An 18969-nucleotide genomic window follows, 5' to 3' on the forward strand; every position below is an offset into this window, starting at 1 on the left:
TGTTATACTTTCGTTCGTTTTGTTCATCCATAAACAATAACTGCAATCTACTCAGTTAAGTTAGCTGAACTATATCGCTTTATAAGGAACTCCTCGGCTATATACAAGCTTGACGTGTAAACTCCAGATAGTTTATAGCCAGATGTAGCGGACCGCTACAATAACGCAAGTCACGTGACCACGATGCGCGCGCAGTCGACCCGGGTAGGCACGCGCAGCGAACCAAGAGACGAGTTCAGTGTAGTGTCGAGCGCCTGGAGCTGTACATCTGATCGGATAAGTAGACTGTAGCCTAAGATGTCTAGCTAATAGAAGTAGGGGTTGGGGAAAGGGTGTAGGTTGGGGCAAAAAGTAATTCAATCATGTAGTTTATTAGGTTCTCGAAGGGTCGTGGTCTGGCAATTAATATCGTAAATTAGAATTCACATTTGCTAAGTCTAGTAACCTTTTTCACAAATTAGAATAAGTCCATATATATATATTTCTCTGTTCATTATATTATAATTAGATACATTACGAACATAAAAGCTGGCTGTGATAGGCAGCTAAGGTAATATTGTGCACTTTGACGAGTTAGATTAATTCTTGCAATAGAGTTGGGTTACGACAGGAAATGTGGGTGATTTGGCAGTGGCTAGAGGAAGATATATAGGGCCCAGGTATCTTCATTTACACTCATACTACTCCACATCATCACATAGTGGTAGCAGAGCGTCAAGATCCGGCCAAAAATGCAATTTTAACAGAAATAGAATAGATTAAAACGTGTCTCAGACCAGCTAGGTGCTTTGTTCAGACAGGAAATCGACAGGTTACAGGTCGGCACCACGTGGCGGCCTGGAACGCACGAGCATGCATAGCTAGGCACGTCATGAAATGTGAATCAATATCATTCAATTTATTTTATTTCCAAGGAAAATTTAAAAATCAATTTTAATGAGAATGTTTTAATTTCAAAGTAGAATTAGGAGAACCTTGATGTTTTTTATTAATATTTTACCAAACCAAGTTGATAAATATGTTTAAATGCATTTATGTAATCACTCACGAGTTCGACATCAAGTCTGAAAGGCAGTAATTAAACTAAATATACCTCGACGACAGGCCGAATGAGTGTTTGATGAATATTTTTATTACCGAAAGCAAAATATTAGGAGTCAAAGTGCACATCAGTATAGTTTACAGGCCACGACCAAAAAATCAAAATTCAAAATTGGGGGGAATTTTAAATTCATTTGTATGTCACCTCCCCAACCCCAAAAAGTCATAAATATCCCCAAAAATTTTTATTTCATAATTTTTACAGCCGAAAGGGTACTGCAGTGAATTAATTAATGATTAAAATAGTATTTTAAAGCGTAGTCTGACATATTTTAGTTGTAACTCATCACCTTAATTTAAGTTGTGTTTAGAATTTAAGTTGTTCAGCAAAGTTTTGATATTTGAGGTGGGCTAGTGAAAGTTGAGAGTCCATGTCATTAATAGGCCAGACAGACTTAGAACAGAACTGGAATGTTAGATAACAGAAGTTCAAAGATAAAGCGACGATTTAAGGCCAGGTTTGTTATTTCCAAGCAAACATACACGATTTAAATATACATTACACACAGTTATTACAGGCTCATCTTAAACAAAAATACATGTTTATTTCTTAACATGTATAATATTTATGGTTACACCAATGCAGGCGAAGCCGCGGGTACAAGCTAGTAGGCTATAAACGTGACACTAGTTTGGTAAAAATCCATGAAAATCGCATAAGGTTTGCTACATCGGGTGTACAATGTGTTTGTAGATTAGTTCAGTCAATCACTGCTAGATGTAACTACCGTCCAGGCTTGCGACAGTTCATCTTGTGTCCGCTAGATGTCTCTTAGGCCAATAATACTCAATCCACCGTAGTTGATATGTTACTACAGTAATATTTTTTTTAGATTTTAAAACTTAATAACAAATAGAAACATTATTTGTTTATTAATCAATAACTAACAGCTGTAGGAATATTATTATTATTTATTGCCTTCTCTGCACAAATATAAACAAAATAAATGTTGGATATTTGAGGTTTTCAACATTTTTCACCGAAACAAATATTATACTTAAACCTAATGCTATATATTGTACCAAATAGAAACTCTCCTGGTTATTTTGGTGGTGGAACCACACTGATCGGTAAAAGAATCACTGAGAAATTGGTAAACATACATAAAAAAAAAAAAACATTGCCACAAACAAATTTAGAACCTCCTCCTTTTGTTGGTAGTGGGGAAGTCGGTTAAAAACAGCATTTCCGGGCCTTTGTGAGTGTTTCTACTATGCACTCGTGTTTGTAGAAGCCACATGAAACGTATCCACCCACGGGTGGTACATGAACTAAATTCATGTTACATTAGCCTAATAATAAAACCCAAAGTTACCAAAATATTTGTTATTTATTTCAACAAAAAATCTTGTTTAAATACCAAAAATTGAACTAAAAACCATGTTTTACTTCATGGAATGTACTTATGTTTTCGACATGATGATATGATCACAGGTCGACGTGTACCACGGGTGGTACACGGTTTAATTAGTATAATTATTATCTCATTTTGTTACTGAAACTTTACAAGTAGAGTAGATAAAAAGTCAACCATATCTAAAATTTCATATAAACACACTTTTATTTGTTTAAGTCTATAGTAATGTGTACACAAATTACTTTTGGCTGAAATTTCATTCGTGCGGCACCGGTGGCCACGTCAGAGCAAAAGTGTTTTAAATGAATAGATTACAACTAATTACTACAGAATTCCATTACTAATCAAGTTCGGGTGCACTAGTTTGCAATAAAATATGACCAGTTTCAATAAATCCCCTATACTCTTAAAATGCATTGACTTTATATCTACACAATTGTATAGTGTAGATATAAAGTCAATGCTCTTATGTAAGCAATGTTCGCTTGTATGTATGGGCTAGCTGTAGCCCGTCGGCTTCGCGCGACACACTGTTAGGTATGCTTAATAATACTTTATAATTTTAATATATATTCATTTTTTAGGAAACCCGCTGATGTTGAGACTTCGCTACAGAACTTCTCACTCTCACAGGAACAACTTACATAATGTATTTACCAAAAATACCTGTTCTATATCCATTCACTTTATAATAATACCCTTGAACCAAGTTTGGCAATGGTACAGTTGGTTTCCTTTATAACCTTTATTTAATTGTATTGGAAAAAAATCATCAGCTCTTATGATATGCTGGTAGTTTGGATAAGTACGCAGGCTTGCTTACATATCCATGTATTAGCTTTTACTGAAAGCTATCACCATTTTACACTGTTATTACAACATAAGACGTGTGTTTATAACAAACCATCCACATCATACTAGCAAATTACAATACAGTATACAGTAACAAGGGAAAACATCGGTTATTATTGAGCAAAGATTACACTGAAGATTACTTGATATTGGGGAAAATAGTTCCAGTCAAATACCGATTATTTTACTTGGCTCTCTTCTATCAAAACGTAATTCCTGAAGTACTGAGGCAATTGTTAGCAAACTTTGGTTTAGCAGAGAAATAAATATTTAATAGTGCTATTTTTTTTGTAATTCAGAATTCAAACAAACATGTTTAATTAGTTGTTTTAATTTAAAACTCTCAAACTGTCAAAATATGTTCGGCATTTTCAACGAACCAACATTGTCTCCTCCGCATAATGGCCCCTTTGCAAAGCACGGGCACAAGTGGCTATTAGGAAATAAATTTGTCATTTTAAAGGTAGTATTTTAGTGAAAATTCGTCCAGGTAAATGGAAATTCGCTTTGTCTGAAGATTTGCTGCAAGGGTTTAATGAGTTTTGATACTAGTTCAGTAAATCACCGCTAGATGTAGCTACTGTTGAGGCTCGTGATAGTTCACCTAGTCTCCGCTAGATGTCTCTTAAACCGAAAATACTCAATCAACGGTAACTTATATAATACTAATGTTTTTTTAATTGTTTACACTGTGTAAAAAAAGAAACAAAATTAGTACAAGAGAATATGTAGTAAGCTATACATTTAAAAATAGTCTTATTTTCAATCTAAAGCTGTAGTATATGACAATAATACATTTTTACCGGTTGACACTCGCAGTGATTTGTTAGTATCTCTTACAAGACTACCCTTACATCGCTGATCTTTATCAAGATTATAAAACAGTACGAGTCGAGTACAATATTAATAATTGATTCTTTTAAAAGCCGAGAGTTGTGTCTCTTACCTGAGACCGACGATTGGCTTATAATGTAAATAGCTTGTACACCCACCTTTCACCGGCTACCATTTTTGACTCGGTTGTTAGTTTGAGTTCAAATTTGCAGCATTGTATTCTGCTAATAAAGCCCTTTAATTCGATGTACATATCAACCTATGCTCCTATTTAAGATTTCCTTCTGACTTCTTGCGGGACGTCCCCATGATACGACAGAAAACTGACAGTTTCTTCAAAAAGTATATTTTTAGATGCCGTTTTGTTACCAAATCTCATTGATTTATTTGTATCGTTAAGAAAATATTAAGCAGGTCCGTGACTTATATACACCCTGTATGGATAATCTAACACTGTGTGATTGACGAGTGTCCTTAGTTTCTTGTTTAAGTTGTCGAAATCGTAATTGTCACAGCCAATTTTTTATTTTTAAATGCATAGATTACAATTTACTATTCCATTCTACTAATCAAATTCGGGTTCAAATACGGCTTTTGATAAAATACACCTAGTTGCAATTATCCTACACTCTTGCTCATGTAAGGCTTTTATAAACGAGTGTTATTTTAATCGACTGTAAAATAAACTAATGTGTTTCGGATTGCCAAGTTAAAATGTCCATGATACTGTAATACGTTGAAAATCCAACGACACTAACTAGGTGTACAATAACGTTGGCTGCTTGCAATATTGAGTGGAGCTAGCATATTAATCCAATAGGCCTACTTTTCCAAAGACAATGCCTCATCCGTTTCTCTTAAATTAGATATAAGCTTGCAGGATCTAAAGTCAATCGAACAATCGAACCTCCCAAATACATTTCGCTCTTGACATTATAAAGTGGCCACGACCCCAACCGCTAACCGAGGTAGTATTTCATGATCCTTGAGTTGTCTTAGTTATTGTAGTATAGTTGTAATTAGCATAGTGTTTTATGCTATTTTTGTAATGTACATACATTTGCTAGTATTAATTATAAACAAGTAGGCAATTTGAGCTTTTTTTTGTCAAAATATAGTAGTAAATATATATAGGTTAGTTAATTTATTAATTTCCCCGTGCGGTACCGGGTTAGAATAGTACCGCAGCCTTCTCGGGCTTGTCGTAAGAGGCGACTAAAAGGGTGACCGACGAACTCACTGGGAGTCCCTGGGAGTGCCCCTGTTGTGTTGCAGGGGTTGATGTGTGCTCTGCACTGCCGATGGGTATTCTCAGTGGGTCGTGAGAAACCAGCCACTTCGGTCCTTGGTAAGGGAGTGCGGCATGGATGCAGAGGTCGGGCTCTGCATTGCGACGGGTCACGTCAGGTATCCGGTGCTGGGCAAACGGAGGTCGGGCCCCGGGGAACCGGGGTAGGGGTTTTTGTCCCCGAGGGTATACCCGTTCCTGACTGATTCCGGGCCGCTCCTTGCCGCACGATGCGCTGGAGAAAACACGATGAGTTTTGATAAAAATACCCCGAACACATCATTGAAGAGGAGCTCAAATGAGCAAGTAAATTCGTTTGAAGTGGAGCAGAGCCCTTTTGTCCGAAGCTCCAAACTTAAGAGGTCGCCACCACCGAAAACGGTGCAGAAAATGTTGGCGATGTAGATGCTGTAGGGATGCCGAAGGAAACCCTCACAGCGACGTCGCGGTCGGAAAGCTCTGAGGTTGTGCTTCTGCGTCAGGAATATCTTGACGCAGATAGTAACATTGAAACCCGGCTCCGTGACATGGAAAAGACCATTAAGGCTATGCTGGACACCTTCCGGACCCAGAGAGCCGTAAATCAAGTGGTCAAAAATGGAATGGCCAAACTAGAGGATGACCTTGGCTTTGTCTTTGCCTGCCGTCTGGTAAGCAAGGCGACCATGGAAAAGATTGCCGAAAAGGTGGTGTCCCTGCCCGATGAAAGAGCGCTGCCCTCTAAGAAACGTCGGAGGCCTTCCACATCGGAGAGTCCTCCAAAAAGAGAAGAAGGCGTCCAGACCAAAAAGACCACGGTTAAGGCCAAGGCGACTCAGACGGACCTCTCGTCTGCTGTGTCCAGATCCTTTTCGGACATAGCTGCAGCTCCAGCGAGGCGCCGACAGGCACAGCAACCCACGACCCCCCTTCAGGGAAGTTCCCGAAAGGGGTCAGTGGTGGAGACACCTGAGGCTGTGTGGGAAAAACGCCTTTCCAAAAAGGAGAAGAGGCAATTGAGGCGGGCGGAGGTCGCCTCCATGAAGAATGAGGCAGTGAAGGCACAGCCAACCGGCGTGGCCCAAACTGGGCCCGGCTCGGTCCCTGCTCCGAAAAGGTCGCGGCCCAAAAAGCCCAGGACGGAGGCAATCCTTGTCAAACCCTCAGGGGGGAGATCTTTTGCCGAGGTCTTGGGCGTAATAAAGGCCAAAGCTAAACCGGAGCAGACCGATACGGTTGTACGGTCGATTAGACAAACCCGGGAAGGGGACGTTCTCCTTGAACTGGGTAAGTCGAAAGACAAGGCTGCTTTTACTGCCGAACTGAAGGCAGCTGTTGAAGGCCAGGGCACCGTCCGTGCTCTTGAGCCCAAGACATCAATTGAGGTTCGAGACATTGATTGTGTGTCGACGGAGAGTGACGTTGTTGAGGCCCTGAAGAAAGCTGTACCCGAGCTTGCCGGGCAAACGGCCATCCTAAGGGTTTGGCTCACAAAACCCAATAGGAGTCAGCAGCGGATGGCAATCGCCGAAATGGCAGACGCGCTTGCCACTAGGGTGCTGGCACTCCAGCATCTGAGAGTTGGCTGGGTCAACTGCAGGCTCAGACGGAGAGTGGAAGTGAAGAGGTGTTTTAAATGCCTCTGTTTCGGCCATTCCTCCCGAAACTGCAAGGGACCCGACCGAAGCAAGAACTGCCTTCGGTGCGGGGAGGTTGGTCACATCCGTAAGGACTGCAAAGTCGAGTCCTGTTTCCTTTGCAAAGAAAATGGGCTCGCTGACAAACACGTAAAGCATATAGCTGGGTCTGGGCAGTGTAGTGTATTTAAAACTGCTCTACAGCAAGCGAAATCTCTCCCACGAAGATAAGAATCCTTCAGTGCAATCTGGAGCGATCCAGGACGGCTGACGCACTTCTTTGTCAGTTTGCCCTCGAACACGATGTCGACGCTCTCTTAATCAGCGAACAGTACCAGTATCGAGATAGGGACCCATCTTTATGGTTCCCTGATAGTCTTGGTACTGCTGCATTCTGGGCTCGTAATGCAGCTAAAGTACAAGTGCGGGGTCACGCGAATGGCCGAGGTTTCGTTTGGGTTCGGTGCAGGGATGTCACTTACTTCAGTGTCTACCTTACTCCCAACGAGGCCATCCGTGACTTTCGTGAGAAGATAGACCGCCTAGAAGAGAGCGTGCGCGATACCACCGGACACGTCGTCGTGGGTGGGGATTTTAATGCTAGGGCTGTCGAGTGGGGAATGACCCTCACCAACTCCCGGGGCAAGTATATTCTGGACTTTGCTGCCAGAGCCGGACTCGTTGTACTGAATGAGGGCAACACGCCAACTTTCCGCCGCCCTGGGATGCGGGGGACGATCCCAGACATTACCCTTGCATCTGAGTCCCTTTTGCCAAGGATCAGATCCTGGAGAGTCCTGGAGGATTACACGGGCAGTGACCACCAGTACATAATTTTTGACGTCCTGGATGGTCATCAGAGACAAGTGGCAGCGTTTCGTCAAGTGCCCGTTCGATGGAACATTAAAAAACTGGACGTGGCAAAATTCAATGGAGCCATCCTACGAAGAACGCCGGATATTCATCCCGCAACTGGCGTGCCTCACGCAGAGGCGTTAGTTGCATCCACGATGGAACTGATTGTCTCGGCCTGCGATGAATCTATGCCTCGCAGGAGATACCGGTGCAATAAGCGTCCTGTGTACTGGTGGACTGCCGAGATTGCGGAATTGCGACGAGCAGCATTGAGAGCCAGAAGACTTGCTACCAGGGCTAGAGAACCCCTAGACAGACGGCGTAAGTCGGATGCTTATAGGGCGGCTAGGAGGTATTTTCGTCGAGCCATCAATCGGAGTAAACGCAGTTGCTGGGATAAATTAAGGGACGATGTTGATTCCAACCCGTGGGGCCTGAGTTACAAACTTGTAACCAAGAAACTTGGAACCCGCTCTCCACCTTCCGTTATGGACAGGGTCACTATGGAGAGGATAGTAGAGTCCCTTTTCCCGGCTCACGCGTTGCGACCACTGCGGGATTTCGGAAGGGTGGACGACGTCCCACTTTTCAGCCCTGAAGAGCTGGTGGCGGCCGTCATATCCCTGAAGAACAACAAGGCTCCTGGTCCTGATGGGGTACCCGGTGAAGTCCTCAAGAAGGTTTTGACTACCAACCCCTTGATCCTTTTGAGCATGTACAACGCCTGCCTGGTCGAAGGGGTTTTCCCCTTGTGCTGGAAGACAGCTAGGCTTGTGCTTGTTGGGAAGGGCAAGGGAGACCCAGATCTGCCATCCTCTTACAGACCTCTGTGTATGTTGGATACGGCTGGCAAAGTCCTCGAGAAATTGATGGTGCGATATGTTGGACGCTCTGGAGAACACCTTCCACGTGCCGGCATACCTCATGCGCATCATAGAGGATTATCTCCGGTTCCGCCTCCTCACGTATGACACTGCGGAGGGCCCGCGGACGATGAGTGTCACTTCTGGTGCTGCCCAAGGTTCCATACTCGGCCCAGACCTCTGGAACGTCGCTTATGACAGCCTTCTGAGGTCTGAAATGCCTGAGGAAACGGTCTTGGTTGGGTACGCAGACGACGTTGCAGCTTTGATATCTGCACGTAGCGTTGAGCTGGCTCAGCTAAAGCTAAACCGAGTTATGCGTACCATAAACGCATGGATGGCAGACCACGGTCTCTCACTTGCTCTGAGCAAAACCGAGATCGTGATTTTGACAAAAAAACGGATTGACACCATCGTGCCGTTGAGGGTGGGAGCCGTCGAGGTTCAAACTGTTCGTTCTGCCAAGTATCTTGGGGTCTTGGTGGACAGCAAGCTTAGCTGGCGGGATCAGATCTTCCGAAAAGCGGACAAGGCCGCTAGAGTGGTTTCTTCTCTTAGCCGGTTGATGGCCAATGTCGGAGGGCCTTGGTCCAGTCGTAGAAGGCTGTTAATGTCTTCGGTCCAGTCCGTACTCTTGTACGGTGCGGAGGTGTGGGCAGACGCACTAAATAAGGAGGCATACAGGATGCGGCTCGCCCGAGTGCAGCGTCAGGCAGCACTGAGGGTAGCATCTGCCTACCGAACAGTGTCCGAGCCCGCCGTCCTGGTGATTGCTGGAGTCATCCCCGTCAAACTTTTGGCGGCGGAGAGAAAGGCAATTTACCGGCGCCGCGGGGAGGACGAGGCACGAACAGAGGAACGCACCCGCACCTACCAGCTGTGGCAGGAGGGCTGGGAACAGGAGACACGGGGACTCTGGACCAGGCGACTGATACAGCAAGTCCAACCTTGGGTTGATCGGCGGTACGGAGAGGTGGACTTTTACCTCACCCAATTTCTGACGGGACACGGCTTTTTCCGGTCGTACCTGTTCAGGATGGGCAAAGCCGTGTCTCCCGACTGCATATACTGCCCAGGCATTCTCGATGACGTGGAACATACATTTTTCCACTGCCAGCGCTGGGAAAGGCCCCGCCTGGAGGCTCAACAGTTAATAGGACTGCTGTCGGTGGACACGGTCATACCGATTATGACGGAGGGTGAGGACAATTGGACCTGTGTGTCACATTATATCCAGGGTATCCTCCGCGCCAAGAAGATCGACCTTGACCGGGATGCGGTGTAGGTCATAAAGAATCAAAATGCCAGAAACGGTGCGAGCCCTGAGGGCTTAGGTCACATGTTGGCCTGACTTGAAGTAATGTGACAAACAATTCCAGGTCTGTGTCCAACAGAGTAGAGGGGGTTTTTTAGTGAGTAGTCTGATAATTTCAGGAGTCTCACACTACAGGCTGGCTACCTGTGTGCGTAAAAGCATTTTCCCTCCTCTCCCTAAAAAAAAAAAAAGTTAATTTATTAATTATGAATAGATATTTTAAATACATGATTTTGGATCAATCCCTCACAACAGTAATTGTTAAAAACCCAATTGAGAATAACACACAAACTATAAATCCCCCAATCCAATAGTTGTATTATTCTTATGGGTAAAAGGGTAAGTTTAAAGTTTTCCCATGTAGGTTATACCGCGTAGTTCTCATGATAAAACCTAGACCCGATACCGCTTTACTTTTTCGTTTGGATTTCCCGAGAGGCCAAAAATGCTATCCGTTCAATTGCATATATAATAATAAAAAAAACTCAAAGTTTTAAATTCCCATTTTAATTTATTGGATAATAATTAAACTATTGTAGTTTGCTTGTTTATGGTAATATCTTTATAACACACTTTATTACATCTTTTGTAGCAGCAAACCTGAGAACTCATATATTTTAAAATGGAATAAATACAGGGGTGCCCATCCCCCCCAAAGCTCACGTCGCAGAATCCCCCCCAAATTCGTTGTTTAACCCATGCCGGAAGGTCTGGGGGCTAACCCATGGTTATGTTTATAATGCGGGGAGGGAAGGGGTGCCCCCGACACTTCTTTAAATTGATGGGAATTTTTAGCGTTTGAATCAAACTTTTAACCCAATTTAAATGGACAATTTTGCTTTAAAACTCTAGTAGCAAACTATTTGTTAGTTTAGTTTTAATTTAAATGAGTTGGGTTTTTAACATGCACACAATTTGAATTTAAAATTGGCCATGTAGTTTTTTTAATCCGATTTTCCATGAATTAATAGGCTTTAAAAGGGAAAATCACAAAATTTGCGATAACCTTTGAACCATAATTTTTACGGCAATGAGGGTTTATACAATTTTTGTCATAGTAAAAGAGTATAACATGTTAATTTTTAATAATTAGGGCCTACATCGTTTGGGCCAATTCTGAGAAAATTGTATTCATCCATTATTTTATAGGGCTTTATGGAATATCACTATTAAAAACCCAAAATGAAAAAAAAACATCTGGAGAGACCATGGATTGGTACCTAAAATACCAAATTTCAACAAAATCGGACTCGGACCACAGGCGTGGTCTGTAGCTCTGTACCATACATACACACATAGAGACAGACAGCAAACACATCACTTCGAAAACCACTTTTTTGGGATCAGGGTTTTTACATAAACAATTCTTTTACCATATTAAATTGTAGGGGAGAAAGTACTTAAAGTTATGTCAAAAGGTTTGAGATATTTTCTAAATTGCCCTTTAATCCACTTCTGAGTTTGGTCCTTTTTAAATAAGTGTAAAATTTTCAGTCTCAAAAATATTACTAGGCCTAAACTTAATAGTATATTTCGTGCCTAGGGCCAAAAATGAGGTTTTGCTGGTTCGAGATAGTTTTTAAGTTCGATACGATGTCGAGGACTTAAAACGATCGAGAACTGCAAAACCATTTCACTCCGTGGTACGAACGCTATTATTCACCACACTATACCCTGTTACCACTAATTCACCTCAATGATAATGCACTGCACACTGATATAGTCAACACAACTACAACTTTAAGGTCATGTGGATAAATAGTTTGAGGAATCAGCAAAAATTATAATAAATAGTTGCTAGGCTGCGGTGACAGTAAAACAACTCTATTGCAATGCTATGGATACTGATTGTGTATTTAATATGCATTCATGTTTTAAGAAAGTAAGCGGGCAGCTGATTTTGCGGCCCTAGGGATGTAAAAACCTGCTCGATCCCCGAATGACGATGACAGCTGGCATGGCCTGCAAAACGTAACTTTCAGCCACCAATTAATGTACCTATATGTAAAACAGTTAAAAACATCATAGTGTGGTAAAATAGTATATTACGTTAGTATATTAGTCATGAATCCCGTGCGAGACAAAGTCGAGTAGTGGTTTTTTTATACGAGTCCGGCCAACACATTTTGGACGAGTGACGTACGATAGTTTACGCCATACTACTAAATCCGTTCAAATCCCTATATATTACCACCAACTAAAGGACTAAAAAGTCATAACCTCTAAGAGAGGTTATGTTTTTGTTATAACCACTCATTGCCACCCAAATACAGTATAATCAGCTGATTGGTGTCCGGCAAAACTCCAGTACAGTAGTACTGTATGAAACCCCATTTGATTAAGCTGGCGACAAACAGCTGTTTTCTGGACTAAATCCTTGCATGGGAAGTTCGTCAAAATAGTGTAGTGTCGCGTAAAAAATAATTATATATCTATTCTAAGACTAGTAAAATTTGTTTGAAGCTCTTTCTAGATTCAAGAAAAGACAATAACAAATACAATTTAATTAATCCAGAATCGTGTGTTTCAGTTCTTGAAGTTATCGTAAACACATAGCCTATCAAAAACCTTAATTAAATTGTCACAGTACTGTATGTCAATTTCTTCCAATGAATAAATGACCCAGGCATAATTATTTGGGAGAGCCAAAATATTATCACAAGCTTTCATGTTGTTGTTCATGTTGTAAAAATAGCAAAATGATTATCATTATCATAATACTGGTTTTTTATGAATCAAGTATATATTATAATAAACAAACCTAAAAAACCATCAATAGGTCCTCAAGGCAATGGGACTGTTTGAGAATGAGTTCATAATGAAAGGTAAAAACAAACTCAAATTGCGGATACAATTTAATAAGCCAACCATAATCCTTTGGTGTAGTTGGCATGGAATTGTTCTCACTGTCAAACATGATACGAGTCAGAAAGTGGAAGTACACATAAAAGTATCTATATATTTTATAGCAATTATAAAATGATTTATTAATCAAGATAAAATGTCAAACGGGATTTTGATTGCATAATTACCCCAGTAATAAATTAAGGAGGTCGTAAAAATTATCTTATTAATCTTTTATGTGCTTTTAACCAACCACTGGCTTGAATCCCCCCCAAAATCATAAAATCCCCCCCAAATAAATTTCTGATGTCGCATTTTGCGACATCAAACCCCCCTGTGGGCACCCCTGAATAAATATGACAATTGAGGAAATAATTTTTTAAAAATCCAACAAGTCAGTTGGGAATTCAGTTAGTCTGCAGGTTTGCTGCGCCGGGAGTATTTTATATTTAGTAACACAAAATAGAACATTTATAAACCACTGCTTTTGTTCTGTCACTAAACCCAAAGTTTAATCGCATTGTAACATTTGTCCTAAAATACGAGGGCAATATTCAGCCAACACATCAACGCTGTGAAGCGTTAGCTGACATGAAACATCAAACCAAGATATATGATATAAGATATATGATGTTACAATATAGGATGATAAATATTTTGATGTATTTAAAGTCAATGGACGTATCTAAAATTCTTATTACTGCTTTAAGTTAGAAGCTTACACAACCATTGCTCATGTGTTAAACTGTACATCATTAATTTACTATATTACCTTAGTTTTTACAGCTTATTAATTTTCTAAAAATTGTTAACAGACGAGAATATAGTAAGTGGACTATAAATCAGCAAAATTGGGATACTAATAAAAATGATTCTATATTCCTTATAAAGGTTGACAGCTTAAACAAGAAACTAAGGACACTCATATTAAAATATTGAATCTTCTTGCAAAATTAATGTCGATCATTATATTAACACTATTCGTGCGGTCGACATGTTTGAACATAAAAGTTGCATTTATTTCAATGTTAAGCAATTGCGGGAATTCCCGTCATCAGCACCCAACGTGTTAATAGAATATAATGTAGTTGGTGTGACTGGGATACACATGATAAACTGTTGGGACATAATGATGATTTACGTTTCGTTTGGAAATATCTTTAGACCCAGACCCACCTTTTAAGGGTTTCAATTTAGCGGTCAGAATTACATATTCTCGATATCACGAGATAAACCATCATTGTATTGCTAATAATTCACTTATGCAATCTGATAAGTTTTACCAGGTACCAAACAGGTAAACAGGCCAAGGTAGCAAGATTCGAGTTTGGTTTATAAAATGCAGTAGCCTAAATACTGAATGTTTTCTAATAAATCAGTAGTTTTGCATAAAGGTTTTAGAATTTAAAATGTCTTACCCTTAAGGGCACGAGACGCTCTCAAAGGTCGCATTTCCCCCCATAAGAATTACATTGAAAACAAATTTTAAAACAAAAACAGCTGTAAATAAAAATAAACTCACCAGCTTTCTGGGAGTAAATATTGATGTTTGTAATATTTAGGAGGTTATAAACAAATCCAAGCAGTTAATAAGTTGTGTTGGAAGAACAGAATATTTCTTGAATTTAAAGGAGAAATATTGAAAACAGGAGGAGGAGACAATTAATAGGAAAGCTTATACTTATGAGAAGAGTAGAGGAGAGGCATGGTCTCACAGTAAGGAATCCAGGTACACAATCACTTGGGGAGATGAATCATTTATGCCAGTTATGCTAAGCAACTTATTTTGGAAGAAAAAAAGCCATGAAGAATATACACATCATGTTGTCACAGTGGTAAAGTAAACCCGCCTAAAGTCATATCAAATAAATACATGCAAGACATTTTTACTGGTAACAGCTTTAAGTCGGGAAACATTTGTAGAAAACACAAAAACCGGGTCAACAAAGGCCGGGTCCAAAAAATGCTCAAATATTTATTATTCCAAAGCGTTATTAAATAGCGCAAGTATTTCAATTAGTTACATAAGCATTTTAAGTTTTTGGGTCTTTTAAACTCATCGATAATTATGACTGTTATTACTGTAGTTAAAAAAAAAAAAAACACTTTTGTATAATAACGGTACTTGACAATTGCTCGATTTCGAGCAACAGGTACACTAGTATTTTAGAATGCATTATCTCTGCCAAAAATAACATTCATAAGTATGTGTTTCGCAAAGATATAAACATATATAACACAAGAAATAGAGATCAAATAGATATACCCCGGCATAACCTCACTTTTTTCTCAAAGAAAGCAACACAAATCGGATGTAAATTTCTTAATAAATTACCATCAAATCTGAAAACTAATATACACACAAAGGGATTTAGGAAATTAGTAAGAAAATATCTCCAAGATAAAACTTGTTATTCTATAGAAGATTTCTTTTTATAGCTCTATTAATCCATCCAATAATCAAGCTTATTTGCTACCAGCATGACTAGAGCTGGTTGTAGGTAAATATTTACATAAATGATTTCAATGATAAAGAAAAAAAAAATACAAATTGCAAGATCTGGTGACTGATGAGCGAATTTAATAAATTTGTCTTTAGCCTTTTGTTATGTAGGCCTAATCAACCAAAAGAGTAAAAAATGTTTAAACTACATTCATAAATACACAGCATTAATAAAGGATTGTATTGCATAGATTTAGCAATGTATGTAAATACGTAAAATGATGTAAAAATAAGAAACATAATGTACTTGTTAGTTCTTATTTCTGTGACTCTATTCATGTATGTATTTACAGCTTGAATAAAGATGATTTGATTTGAAGTTTATTCATAATTTGTCGACCATAGCTCATCCACTACATGCTTTACTGCAAAGAAATACAGAATTTGTTTGGGGGCCTGATCAAGACCAAGCTTTGGAAAAGATTAAACTGTCATTGATGTCCGAACCGTGTCTCGCTTTATACAGCATGTCTAAAGAAACCTGCCTCTCAGCGGATTCCTCGTCATACGGTATTGGAGTTGCACTACTTCAGCTTCAAGAAGATGGAACTAAACGTCCTGTGGCCTATGCTTCGAGAAGTTTGTCATCAGCCGAACATAATTGGGCTCAAATAGAAAAAGAAGCTCTAGCGATTGCATGGGGGTGTGAACGATTTGAACACCTCATTTTAGGGTTGCATTTTCATATTGAGACAGACCATAAGCCCTTGCTCTCCATATTCAAGATGAAAGACTTGGACAATATTACTCCCAGGCTTCAAAGAATACGACTCCGACTGATGAGATATACATATGACATTACCTACATGCCCGGTAAACAGTTCATTTTGGCTGATGCACTGTCTCGAGACACAGAGAACTCTGAAGAGGAATGGGAACTTACAGAGGAAATCCTTGCATATATATATACAAAATATTGACACTACTCTACCATCAGTTTCAGATGAAAGGTTGCGAGAAATAAATCAAGAAACTATGAAAGATGAAACTCTAAAACATGTGTCTCAGTATTCTGTGAAAGGTTGGCCAGAAAAATCTAAGATTCCAGAGGACGTATTGCCCTACTGGTATCGTAGAGAAGACATAAGTGAGCAAAATGGTATACTTCTCTTTGGAAGTCGTATTATAATACCAAATTCTCTAAGAGCTAATGTACTAAGAAGTATTCATGAAGGACATCAAGGCATAACAAAATGTAGATCTTTTGCAAAATTGACTGTGTGGTGGCCTCGTATTTCTCAACAAATCAAAGAACTAGTAGAAAATTGCAAGATATGTGCAGAAAATCGCGCTACGAGAGCAGAGCCGCTGATACCAACGCCTTATCCGGACAGACCTTGGCAAATAGTGGGTGCCGATTTGCTGAAGTGCAAAGGTCACTGGTATCTCTTAATCTCAGACTATTATTCCAGGTTTATGGAGATTGCTAGACTAAATGACTTAAAAATGGGCACTATTGTGACATATACAAAGTCCATCTTCGCACGTCATGGTGTACCTGAGACAGTGAGAGCAGACTGTGGTTCTCAATTTGACTGCTGTCAATTCAAACAACTTGGTCGTGATTATGGATTTAAATTGATTACATCAAGCCCAAAATTTCCACAAAGCAATGGTTTCATTGAAGCGCAAGTAAAAATGTTTAAGTACCACTTAGAAAAAAGTGATGATCCCTACAAAATGCTACTTATGTTAAGAGCAACCCCTCTAGAAAATGGAAAAAGTCCAGCGGAATTACTTTTCGGGAGAAGGATCCGCACTTGTGTTCTAATAATGCCTGATCAACTAAGACCTTATCTGGTAGACACTGAAAAGTTAAGGGAAAAGGAAGAAGCAAGAATTAATCGTCAACAGATTTATTTTGACAAAAGACATAGAGCCACAGAATTGCCTACTCTACCTGATGGAGCTCAAGTCCATATGAAGGACAGGAATCAAGAAGGAACTATATTAAACAAACATCCTGCACCTCGATCCTATATAATTCAAACGCAAGATGGTTGTTTGCGGAGGAACAGAAGATCACTGCAAAGATTTAGCACTACTATGCCTTCTGATCACTCTCAACCAGCACTGCAGACCAGTCCTTCAGAACACATGATATGGTGTTAGAATATTATTTGTTTAGTTTTTGTTGGTAAACATTCTGAATCTTGATTTATTGTAAAAGCTACCTAATAAAGTATTTGTCTTATTAAAACTATATTTTAATTTAACTTACGATAACACTACAGCAGAATCTTTGCCTTAGCTCCTGGATAATGAAGATGGTGTAAGGTACCATCTTGACCAGCTCAAGTAGCTTGGTCCTGTGCTTCGCACCATGCACTGGACCTTATAAATTAAGTTTTTTTTTTTTTTTTTTTTTTAAAGTTCAAACAACCCATGGTAAAAATGGTAAGATAGAAACAAGACCAAAATTTACAGAGATTTATTTGTTAAAAAATATATGGTACATACATAAAAACATAACAATTGTGTTGCCAGGGGCTATAATGTTGCTTTGGGGTGTGTTAATCTATCCAATTTGGCTACAAGACTAGAAAAAAACTCTAACTCACTCAATTGTTTCAATTGTTTGTACTGCAGTGGCATCTTCTTTATGTTTAACCCTTCATAAGAATTGTGCCAGTTTGGGGAAAGAGTGTTTTTATCTCATTGACCATTGATAACTCACAAATTTGAGCATCGGTACACAAAAGATTACATATTTAACAAATAATAACTGAATTCAATGACTTAAACAGGAACAAATTAAGTTTAATATTTAAATATTCTCTTCAAATATTTTAGAAGATTAAATGCAAGCGGAATGTACATCTTTTCTTATAGGTTTAGAAATTCTTTAAACTTAAGCTTCACATAATAATTGTTGGCAATACATTCTTGACCTTTAAAATAAGTCCTATCACCAATACAAAATAATCCATTATCTATACGTTTAATGAACTTGAATGTCTACTTTGATTAATGCAAACAATTACATCGACAGGTATTCTTTATCACACTTAGTGTAATCATACTCTAGTAAACTAGAGTGATCATAATATGATAGAGTATATTACAGAGTAGGTTCATATGATGACTATGAAGGTTTACGGTTTCATGTCCAGTTTATAAGGGCCGTGCTTTTCTTTGATTAGCCAAACGAAGTCAATCACTGCGCCATCCTAGAATCATATATCAAGAATGAGCAAATAAGTAAAAACAACTAACTAAATCAAACTTTACTTACGTGTTATGTTGTTTATTTAATGTTTTAAATTGTAAAACAAAAATACTGTATTGCTTTTTACTTTTTAGAATGTTTCACATAATCAGACCATTGACTTTTTGATACTGAATAAGACTTCCCATATATTTTCTCTAGCTATAGCAGCTTTTTCATATGCATAAAACATAGTTGAGCCACTAATAAATTGCACTACAGTCAAATTTGATTTCTTCCCTTATTTTTGGGTACTTATGATTAGTTAGATTAGGACGGGTGGCGTTGTCCTGTAATCCAGCTACTAGGAGGTTACTTTGTGAATATTTATA

General features: G+C 39.3%; 2 protein-coding genes across 3 annotated transcripts in view; one reads left to right on the plus strand and one right to left on the minus strand.

Moving 5' to 3' along the window:
* Positions 1 to 16404: 16404 nt before the first annotated feature.
* LOC128984959 (uncharacterized protein K02A2.6-like) lies at positions 16405 to 17541 on the plus strand. The gene has a single exon (XM_054404330.1). It carries the CDS (start codon positions 16405 to 16407, stop codon positions 17539 to 17541), a length of 1137 nt encoding a protein of 378 aa, XP_054260305.1.
* Positions 17542 to 17845: 304 nt separating this feature from the next.
* Positions 17846 to 18969, minus strand: part of LOC128988123 (acid phosphatase type 7) — a 30548-nt gene continuing 29424 nt past the window's right edge. For both annotated transcript variants that reach the window (XM_054409339.1, XM_054409340.1), the window contains exon 10: positions 17846 to 18599. In XM_054409339.1, coding sequence (XP_054265314.1) covers positions 18525 to 18599 — 75 coding nt within the window. In that variant the 3' untranslated portion in view covers positions 17846 to 18524. The remainder of the gene's footprint in view (positions 18600 to 18969) is intronic.

This window comes from Macrosteles quadrilineatus, unplaced genomic scaffold, assembly GCF_028750875.1.
Source record: "Macrosteles quadrilineatus isolate MER2022 unplaced genomic scaffold, UCM_ALF_1.0 Scaffold_2__2_contigs__length_208266976, whole genome shotgun sequence".
Classification (NCBI taxonomy): Eukaryota; Metazoa; Arthropoda; class Insecta; order Hemiptera; family Cicadellidae; genus Macrosteles; species Macrosteles quadrilineatus.